This window comes from Microtus oregoni, unplaced genomic scaffold, assembly GCF_018167655.1.
Source record: "Microtus oregoni isolate MIOR12 unplaced genomic scaffold, Mior012 000000F_ref0000247, whole genome shotgun sequence".
Taxonomy (NCBI): Eukaryota; Metazoa; Chordata; class Mammalia; order Rodentia; family Cricetidae; genus Microtus; species Microtus oregoni.
In genome coordinates this window covers 9055026-9066275 of record NW_024543059.1, presented here as the reverse complement: position 1 = coordinate 9066275, position 11250 = coordinate 9055026, and the positions used below count along the sequence as shown (strand labels likewise).

Here is an 11250-nt window from a genome sequence, read left to right as displayed (position 1 = left end):
TTAATTCTCTAATTTCTCTTTTAGGTTTCTGTCTGATTGACCTGTCCATTGGTGAGAGAGGAGTGTTGAAGTCTCCTACTATTAGTGTGTGCGGTTTGATGGCTGCCTTGAGTTTTAGTAATGTTTCTTTTACGTACGTGGGTGCTTTTATATTAGGGGCATAGATATTCAGGATTGAGACTTCTTCCTGATGAATTGTTCCTGTTATGAGTATAAAATGTCCCTCTCCATCTCTTCTGATTGATTTAAGTTTGAAGTCAACTTTGTTAGAAATTAGTATGGCCACACCTGCTTGTTTCTTAGGTCCATTTGCTTGATAAGCCTTTTCCCAGCCCTTTACTCTGAGTAGGTGCCTGTCTTTGTGGTTGAGGTGTGTTTCTTGTAGACAGCAGAATGTTGGATCCTGTTTTCTTATCCAATCTCTTAGCCTGTGCCTTTTTATAGGTGAGTTGAGCCCATTGATATTAAGTGATATTAATGACCAGTGGTTGTTAACTCCGGTCACATTTTTAGTAGTAGGGTTTGTGTATTTTCCTTCTTTGATTTGCGCTGGTGAAGAGTCTCTAGATGTCTGAGTTATTGTGGTCATTGTTGGACTCCTTGGTTAGTGATTTTCCGTCTATTATTTTCTGTAAGGCCGGATTTGTGGCTACGTATTGTTTAAATTTGTTTTTATCCTGGATTTGTTTTCTCCATTTATAGTGAACGAAAGCTTGGCTGGATATAGTAGTCTGGGCTTGCATCCGTGGTCTCTTAGTTTTTGGAGTACATCTATCCAGGACCTTCTGGCTTTCATGGTTTCCATAGAGAAGTCAGGTGTAAGTCTGATAGGTTTACCTTTATAAGTAACTTGGCCTTTTTCCTTTGCTGCTCTTAATATTCTTTCTTTATTCTGTATATTTTGTGTTTTGATTATTATATGGCGAGGGGATGTTTTCTTTTGATCCAGCCTATTTGGTGTTCTGTATGCTTCTTGAACCTTCATAGGTACATCTGTCTTCAGGTTGGGAAAGTTTTCTTCTATAATTTTATTAGTATATTTTCTGTACCGTTGAGCTGCACTTCTTCTCCTTCTTCTACTCCAAATATTCTTAGGTTTGGTCTTTTTATTGTGTCCCATATTTCCTGAATGTTTTGTGATGAGAGTTTGTTGGACTTGCTGTTTTCTTTGATCAGAGTGTTTATTTTCTCTATGTTATCCTCAGAATCTGAGATTCTTTCTTCTATCTCTTGTATTCTGCTGGTTATACTTGATTCTGTAGTCTCTATTCGTTTACCTAGATTTTCCATGTCCAGCCGGCCCTCTGTTTGTGTTTTCTTCTTTGCCTCCATTTCAGTTTTCAAGTCATGAACTGTTTCCTTTATCTGCTTGATTGTTTTTCCTTGGTTTCCTAGGGTATCATTCACTGATTTACTCAATTCCTCGAACTTTCTGTTATACTTCTCATCCATTTCTATAAGGGCATTTTTTATATGCTGTTTAAGGGTGTCAATCACTTTCATAAAGTCAGTTTTTCCTCTTCTTCTTGATTAAGGTGTTCATGTCCTCCTGTTGTGGGGTCACTGGCTTCTGGTGGTTTCGTGTTGTTTTTCAGATTGTTGGGAGAATTCCTGCATTGGCGTCTGCCCATCTCTTCCTCCCAATACTCCCCTTTGGATCTTCTTTTACAGGATTAGGTCTTCTTGCCCACTGATGTACCTTCCCAGTGATGTCACTCCCCAGAGATGTTTCTCCACAATGATGTTTCACTTGGGGCCCAGATCGAAACTCCATGCTGCTTGGTTACTTGGTTAGCTTGCGAACAATGGGCCCACCCTGCTCGCTGCGGGCAGGCTATGGGAACAAAGGAGCTACCAGCCACCCCTTTGTCCTCCCAGTTCGGGTTCAGTCCCAGCGCCCTAGCAGGCTGAGCAGGGAGGCACTATGCCGCCAAAGAAGGGAGGGAGGGAGGGAGACAAGGGGTGTGGGGATCTGGATGTAAGCTGAATGGGATAGGAAGAGAAAGGCGGTTTGGGCAGTATAGCCCCTGTAGGATGGTCAGGAAGTGTGGGCGGGCTGAGGTATGTTCCCAGCTGCCGCAGCACTCACTCACCACAATGATGTTTCACTCGGTGCCCAGATCGAAACTCCGGCGCTGCTTGGTTAGCTCGCAAACAAAGGGCCCACCCTGCTCGCTGCGGGCAGGCTATGGGAACAAAGGAGCTACTGGCCACCCCTTTGTCCTCCCGGTTCGGGTTCGGTCCCAGCACCCTAGCAGGCTGAGCAGGGAGGTGCTATGCCCCAAAGAAGGGAGGGAGGGGGGAGACAGGGGGTGTGGGGATCTGGATGTAAGCTGAATGGGATAGGAAGAGAGAGGCGGTTTGAGCAGTATAGCCCCTGTAGGATCAAGCTTTATTAATTTAAATGCCTAACTGGAAGTACTTCATGAAAAACAACTTACAAGGTTCTATAACTTTTACCTATGCATTTTCATTAGATTTTGAATAATTTTGAGATTTTTCAGTTTTTTGATCATATTCATACACCACTTATTCCCAAATCTATGACACATAGTATCCACTCAACTTTATGTTATTTTTTTATTTTTTTTAAATTTATTTATTTATTAAGGATTTCTGCCTCCTCACCGCCACCGCCTCCCATTTCCCTCCCCCTCCCCCGATCAAGTCCCCCTCCCTCATCAGCTCGAAGAGCAATCAGGGTTCCCTGACCTGTGGGAAGTCCAAGGACCGCCCACCTCCATCCAGGTCTAGTAAGGTGAGCGTCCAAACTGCCTAGGCTCCCCCAAAGCCAGTACGTGCAATAGGATCAAAAACCCATTGCCATTGTTCTTGAGTTCTCAGTAGTCCTCATTGTCCACTATGTTCAGCAAGTCCGGTTTTATCCCAGGCTTTTTCAGACCCAGGCCAGCTGGCCTTATGTTATTTTTTTAAGCACTACAAAACCAATTTGTGCTGTCCCAAAACTTCTTGTATATGTGATCTAGCACCAGTGATTGGCTAACCTACCAAAGATTACACTCATAGAGAAAACTAACTACTGACTTCTCAGCATCTATGAATTTTCAGTACTACTTCTGCGAGGGCTAAAATTTTATATTCAATTCCTCTTTTACAATTCCTCTTTTAATGCTGTAATTGTTTAGTATTTGGCAAGTTGTGTAAATGCTGCCACAACCTGTATAAGTTTGTATATATAGCCTCCTTTCTGTGTTGAGAAAATATTTCCACTTTGTCATCCAATAAATCTTGCTTTTTATATATATATTTTCCATACCCTCTAAGCAATGATCCCTGAGGTCTGAGACCTGAGAGTGAAGTGTATATCTTCCCCTTTGGGTTGAAAATTCTGTAGACTCTTATTTTCTTCCTCCGCCAGTATTAAGCATCTGTGTGAATACCCATCTATTCCAAAGAAATACTATTTTTCATCATGGTTGACACATGTTTTTATCTAAACAAATTACCATAAAGCATTATAGGGCATTTTAATTCTTTGTCCAATTAGAAACATCTTCGTAAAAGGCTTTCCTTCAAGAGATATGAACTGTCTTGCTAGAAGTTCTAACCACTTGCAGAAGATAAAACTTCTTTATATTTATTTCTAAAATAATCTTATTTTACATAGCAATACGCATTCCCTCTCCTTCCTTTCTTTCACTCCTCCCACCTTCTCCACACCCCAGCCCCATCCACTTCTCAGAGTGTGACCTACCATGACGAGTCAACGAAGTCTGCCCCTTGAGGCAGAACCAAGGTACTCTCCTCGCTTGTATCTAGGCTGAACAAGTTATCCCTCCATAGGGAATGGGTTCCAAAGAGTCAAACTATACTCTAGGGATACATACTGGTTCCACTGCTAGCGATCCTACAAACTGTCTATGCCCGCCACACAACTGTCACCCACATTTAGAGGATCTAGTTTGGCTTTATGCTGGTTCCCCAGCTGTCAGTCAGGGTCAGTGAGCTCCGACTAGCTCCAGTCAGCTGTTTCTGTGGGCACTCCCATAATGGCACTTTTGCTTATAATATTGCTCCTCTCTCTTCATGACTGGATTCAAGGAGTTCGGTCCTGTGCTTAGCTGTGGAACTTTCCATCTGCTTCCAACAGTTACTGAATGAAGGTTCTATGATGACAATTAATGTAGTTAAAAAATCTGATTACAGGGGAAGAGTAGTTTAGGTATGCTTTCCACTACTGTTGAGCTTCTTAGCTGGGGTTTCCCTGGTGTCTGACTTCTCACTAACCCCACAGTAGCTACTATTTTCATGGTAACTTTTTTCTTGCTCTACCTCTCTGTCCTTTACCCAACTAAATCTTCCTGATCCCTTATGTTCTCCTCCCCCAATTCCTTACCACCATGCCCCACACTGCCAATTAAGGAGATCTTGTCTACTTCCCCTTCCTGGGTGTATCCATGTATGTCTATTTTAGGGTTCTCCTTGTTTCCAGTGTTCTGTAAGGTTGTAGAATATAGAGCGGTTAGTTATCCTCTGTTTTATGTCTAAAATCCAATTATGAGGCACTTCGTACATTTTTCTTTCTGGGTCTGAATTAACTCACTAGGACTTTTTTTTCTAGTTCCATCCATTTGCCTGCAAATTTCAAGATGTCATTGTTTTTAACCACTGTGCAGTAATCCACTGTGTAAATGTGCCATATTTTCTTTATCCATTATTCCATTGAGAGGCACTTAGGTTGTTTCAAGGTTCTGGATATTATCAATAATGCTGCTATGAACATGGTTGGGGAAATGTCCTTGTTTTATCAGTCTGCAACTTTTGGGAATATGCTCAAGGGTGGAATTGCTAGATCTTGAGATAGATTATTCCCAATTATTTGAAAAACTGCCATACTGATTTCCAAAGTGGCTGTACAAGTTTTCATTCACACCAGCAATGGAAGAATGGTCCCCTTACTCCACATTCTCTCCAAATTCTTTCTAGTCTTTCTGAAATTAGCGTAAGTATATTCAATATTTATAAAATTATAACTCATTAATACAAATGGATATAAGTCAAAACTAAAACTGAAAATTTCTCCCTAAACTTATTTTCAAAATATCTTAAAGGTAAAATAATAATTATTTATATTACATGATTTTTATTCTAATCAGACTTAATTTTAAAATAATGGTGAGTTAATATTTTATATCTCAATTATAGAAAACTTACATAGTTTGTCCAGAGTTAATAAACTTCTGAGGCCATGATAGAAAGATAGAAAGGGATAGGAAGATGGAAAGGGGAAGAGGAAAACATGAAGGGAAGAAATTCAGAAGGCGATGAACAAGGAAAGGGGAAAATAAGGATAAAGATTTATTCACATAATGTATAGAAGGAAGATTGAGAGTAGAATGTTATGAAAGGGAGGGAAAGAAAAAACAGTTTATGAAAAAATGTGTCATATTTTTATATTAGGTAGATGATTGAATTGACACATTTTCTTCTTTTGGATATGTGCTTTTTTATTGATTTGTATTGGGCTCTGCATGAGTATTTCTATAAACTAATGCTAATATTTGGGACATTCATAATATTTACCCAGATCATGTCTCCTACACTATGTAGTATGTCAGTGTTACTTCAGTAACCAGATTCATCTTTCTGGGATTCTCTGACATCCATGAGATACAGACTTATTTGGAATTAACTTTATAGTGATTATTTGCAAACTTCAATGAGTAACTTCCTTGTACAACTCTAATATTGTCTTTAACTCTGCACTGTCAAGTTAGGAATATATATAAATGTAATTTAGAGAAAAATATGACTATGTTCTTTGTGACATATTCCAGTGTATTCACTGGGACCTGATAAATCTCATTTTTAATAACAGCAATTATTACAACACTAATTATCATAAGACATGGGTTAAAAATATCAAGAAAGATTTACCTTTTGGGACTACCAGGATGTAACCAAGAGACTGAGAGAGGTCTGTTAGGAATATACTCATTATATATTTTGTCAAATGAATCTATATCAAAGAATATAAAAGGTAATCTATTTTCCTTTTTACTAATATTTGGTTTCTTGGATAAGAAATAAAGACAGTTTATCTCAGAGTTATCAGTTTTATAACAGTCTTAGAAACAGAATCAGATATGATTTCAAAACTTACCAGAGAGAGCTGTATGTACAATTCTCTTTTCAGGTGATCCAATATTAAATTGAGCTCTTGTGTATGTAAAAAAAAATATTTCCCAACAGGAACTGACCTGCTAGAAATTCTAAAGAGTAAGTCTTTTCTAGGAATATGAAGAATCTGAATTGTTGTCAGGTACAAGTTTCAAATTTTCATTGGTAAAATGTTAAAATAGGCTCTCTAAAACAGATTTCTAAGATTTTATGATAAGGATGAAATTGGAAAATTTATTGAAAGCAAGATAATTTAGTAGAGATTTGTTTTTTACCTTTATATTGAATATTTGCATTTTTTTTGTATTTCTCCAGTCTGAGAAATGCAATAGCCTGGCCAGTGTCCAGAATCTCACCCCTCTACTACACATTTTTTTTTATCTACACAGACAAATTTTCTGTAAGTATTCCAAACTGGATTTATCTTACATTGAATTAGAGGTGTGTTTTTCTAAAGTCCATCTTTAAGGAATTTTAACCTGTGTACTTATCCTGTGCACATTGATAGAGATTCCTTAAGTTTAAGCAACAAGATGAATAATGACTAAATTATAATCATTGATTGCAATAAATTGTGCCAACTGAAGATTGTAGACCTTTTGTTGTTTAGAAAAATATTTGCATATTCTTGTACATACTTGTACATCTTTGTCTCAGCAACTAATGAAAAAATGCCTCGCATAGTCCATATTTGTTTCCATCATTAAGTCATAGAACAGACATGGACAAACACACACACACAAACACAGAGAAAAAGAGAGACATATTGTCTACTGGTTTTTTAATAAAGAATAGTTATTTAAATGGTTTTGATCGAGTAACCAAATAAGTGTATTTGAACATGCAAGGTTTAAAACTTGAATCAGGAATACCAGGTAATGTTCAAAAGTGAATTTCAAGCAATAAGAAATTAGAAAGAAAAATACTCAAGAAATGAGGGAATATTGGTTTGGGTTTTTTTTTTAATGGATTCCTGAGCTATAGGAATCTTTGCTTTCAAAAATAACAACACATTAGCAATATCTGATCTCCATAGAAATCAAACAGTAAACAAATTAATGGAAGTTAGGACAGAGATTTCGGGAATATAACTGTATTGGATAGCGTTATCTTCTGAAGTAGTGACAGGAACACCAACATCAAATAGGAAAAGCGTATATTAACTACTGGGTTAGGCTGTGGTCTGGTTGATTCTTATCTTAGTCTGATCATTCAGTGTCTGAAAAGGGCCCAGATAATTACAGTTGACTCTGCTTAGAGAGCAATCTGTGTTTAATCTAAAGGGAAATGTCAGGGTGAACAATCTTTAATTGCTTTGCAGACTGTATTTATGACATGTTTTCTTTGTAAGATTTGATATTTTATTTCAAGTTTGGTTATTACTCCATCTTATAAGGTCAGTCTTACCAGTGTGTCTTTTGCCAACAATTTTCCATTGTACAGGAAAGCTTAATGAAAGGAACTTTGTGGTTCATTTTAGATATTGTAAAAGATAGGTGTTAAAAAATTGGAACATCTTAGTTAATCAAACATTTCTGTAGCCTTTAAGAGAGAACATTACTGTCTAGATGTAGACACAGTGCTTCTCTGAAGAGTTGAGCATCAATTTCTCTTAGAGTTTAAGACAACCAAAAGCAAAATAAATTATGGAAGAGATGCTAAGGTTCTATCTCACTCTAAGCCTTCATTGGACATTGCAGTGGTTTTAATTAAAGCAGTAGCAAAATCTTGGTTGCTATTTTATTAATAATATACTTATGATTAAAACTATTAGAAAGAGTTGACATGAGCATTCAGCAAATTATTAAAATTTTATTATTCAAATTCAAAGCTGTCTAATACAAATACAAGTTCATATTTATAGGATTAAAAACATTATATTCTATTTTTATATTTTATGGGTTTTATTTTCTGCATTTTTCTTTTTCATGCATATTAATGCATAGTAGTTTTATACTATATATAGTAATATGATCTATGAATACATGTATAATTATCATACTGAGTTAAATTTTTAATATATATTGAAAACTATTTATCATGATTCTGTTGTTAAACCTTAAAAATCTTTCTTACAGGGGCTGGAGAGATGGCTCAGTGGTTAAGAGCACTGTCTGCTCTTCCAGAGGTCCTGAGTTCAATTCCCAGCAACCACATGGTGGTTCACAACCATCTGTAATGAGATCTGGCGCCCTCCTCTGGTGTGTGGGCATACATGGAGGCAGAATGTTGTATACATAATAAATAAATCTTTAAAAAAAAATCTTTCTTACAGGCTACAGATAAACTCTATATTCAAAGAAGAATAACTTACTAATACTTAAAAGGAAAGAAAACTTTCCCAATGCCACGGAAACTTTTTCCTTATGTAATTATGAACATAGAGTTAAAATTATAAGATTAATTTATATCAAATGTTAATTATAGTACCCAGAAATCTTAGGCTTTATAGCCGAATCATAAAGAACCAAGTTTGCATATATAGATCTGTAAGGACAATCTAACTCTAAGTCAAGAGAGAGGGTGAGAGAGACAGAAATACAGACTGAGAGAGAGAGGAACAAGAGAATTAAAGTTAGGAAAGTAAGAAAGAAGAGAGTGTGGGAAGGAAGGAATATAGAGATACGCATACAAACACAAACACTAAGAATAGAAAGTAGGGAAAGAGTGAGGCAATGTTATGATGGCAAGGTGGAATGAAGCAAGAATTCTTTGGAAATGAATCTGCAACATATTTGTAATTTTTAATGCATTTCCTCTGAACATATCTGTACATTATAGTTATTACTTACAACACTGGCAATACTTATTCATTCATTATTTTTCCATGGTGATAGGGTCGGAATGGAGTCTAGTATGACCAATGTCACTGCAACAACTGGATTCATCTTGATGGGGATCTCTGACGTCCAGGAGCTACAGACTTTATGTGGAGTGTTCTTCCTAGTGATGTACATGGCAGCCCTAATAAGTAACCTGATCATCATCACTCTTATTTCCCTTGACCTGCAGCTTCAAACACCTATGTACTTCTTCCTGAAGAACTTGTCCCTGTTGGATATATTCTTACCATCAGTTACCATCCCAAACTTAGTTGTGAATAGTCTAACACACAACAGTTTTATATCCATTCCTGGTTGTGCAGTTCAGGTATTCTTATTGAGTTCTTTCTCAGCAGGAGAAGTATTTATCCTGACTGCCATGTCCTATGACCGCTATGTTGCCATTTGCAGTCCCCTGCACTATGATGCCATCATGAATGCTACTACCTTTGTGGTGTTGATGGGTGTTTCTTGGGCCACTGGGTTATTCTTTGGAACCATGTATATAGCTGGCATATTTTCTGGGCCTTTTTGTGGTTCCAATGTGATTCCACAGTTTTTCTGTGATGTGTCATCATTACTAAGGATTTCCTGTTCTGAAAGACTAGTGCTCATTTATACAGGTCTTGGAATTGGTCTGTTTGTAGCCATGTCTTCCTTTACCTGTGTGGTGATCTCTTACTTTTACATTTTCTCTGCTGTGCTTAAGATTCCTACTACTAAAGGGCAGTCCAAAGCATTTGCCACATGCGTCCCCCACCTCACTGTGTTCACTGTTTTCGTTGCCACTGCTTGCTTTGTCTATCTGAAGCCACCCTCAATAGAACCATCGGTCACAGACAGGCTTTTTGCTGTGCTCTACACTCTGTTACCTCCAGCCCTCAATCCGTTGATCTACAGTCTGAGGAACAGCGATGTCAAGTGTGCTCTGAGGAGGTTACAGCAAAATCTTTGTGCAAGATATTCACTTCATTTAATACTTCAAAATATCTGTCAGTGGTATAGTGTCTCACATGCTACAAGCAAGTTGTTCAGTTGATGACATAGAACAGAAAACTGTGGATAGTCATTTTTATCCTTACCTAATAAACAATTAGAATAAGTATGATATGCTCTAATAACAGAAATTAGATTTTTATGACATTAACATATAATGTCATGATACCAGTTTCTTCTTTTGTATGCTAAATTTTTCTCACTTGGAAACTATAAATATTTAAACAATTGGACAGTTTTTCATTGTAATATTAAATATCTTATTTGCTAACTCTTACTAAGGCTCATTTACACACTAAAATAACAGCATCATTTAAACTGTGGAATCTCATGAACAGTCCAAGTAAATTCACCCATGCTTTCTGTGAAAGTCTTCCTAGTAATTAAAAAATATATGCAAGAAGTCAACCCAATTGGCCTGGTGTCTAATGGCTCTAATCCTTACAAAATTATTAATTCCATAAAATAAAGACAAAACTGGATGAAGACTATGTGATACAAATTTGAAAAGAGAAATAGTAGCCACTCAGGTTGAGGGTATTGTGAGAAAAACAATGGAGAGGTTGAAGTTGTGTGGGGTTTTTTTTCTGTAGTTTCTCCTGAATAGAAACATTATAGGTGAGAGGTAAAAGGCTTCTGAGTCTAAGGAACATGTCTAAATAATCTTATACAGTCTAGAGAGTTTAAAAACACAATTCCCTTTTCAGTGTTATAGAGATGTTAAACATCTGCTAAAGAGAGGAGAGACTCTCTGAGTATCCTAGTAACCTGGGATAGATTTTTGTGATCTGTGAAGCTATGTGAAATTAATGCAGCAAACAGCAGGCAATCAGTGACTGTGACTTGTCACCAATACTGGGAATTGAAGATTTTGGTGCTGTAGCAGGCTTGAATCTTATATGCTCCTGTAAGTAATTCCAATAAACAAATTAGTTTACAAAGTTTGACTTTCCTGGAATTCCTTAGGTCTTTCTTCCTTTCTTTCTTCCTTCCTTCCTTCCTTCCTTTCTTCTTTCTTTCTTTCTTTCTTTCTTTCTTTTTTCCTATATCTTCTCTGAGGTTCCTCTACAGGAAAAAGATAACACAAAGTCATCCATGTATGTTTTTCAGCGTGCATATAGTGCAGGAAGGCACACTCATACCTACATGGAGGTGAATGTTCTCATCACTGTCTAGGAGGAAGTAATGAAACCTATTATAATTGCAAAAGACAAGAATCACTTGTCCATGAAGTATTTTCTAGGTCAATTTACCAGTGTCAACCAACACAAAAGATTTTATTTGCCATGTT

The 11250-nt window shown here is 37.0% G+C and overlaps 1 protein-coding gene across 1 annotated transcript; it reads left to right on the top strand.

The window, feature by feature from the left end:
- The first annotated feature begins 8997 nt into the window (after nucleotides 1-8997).
- On the top strand, nucleotides 8998-10002 carry LOC121453549 (olfactory receptor 14A2-like). Its single transcript, XM_041660424.1, has one exon. The coding sequence runs from the start codon at nucleotides 8998-9000 to the stop codon at nucleotides 10000-10002; it is 1005 nt and encodes a 334-aa protein (XP_041516358.1).
- The last annotated feature ends 1248 nt before the right edge of the window (nucleotides 10003-11250 follow it).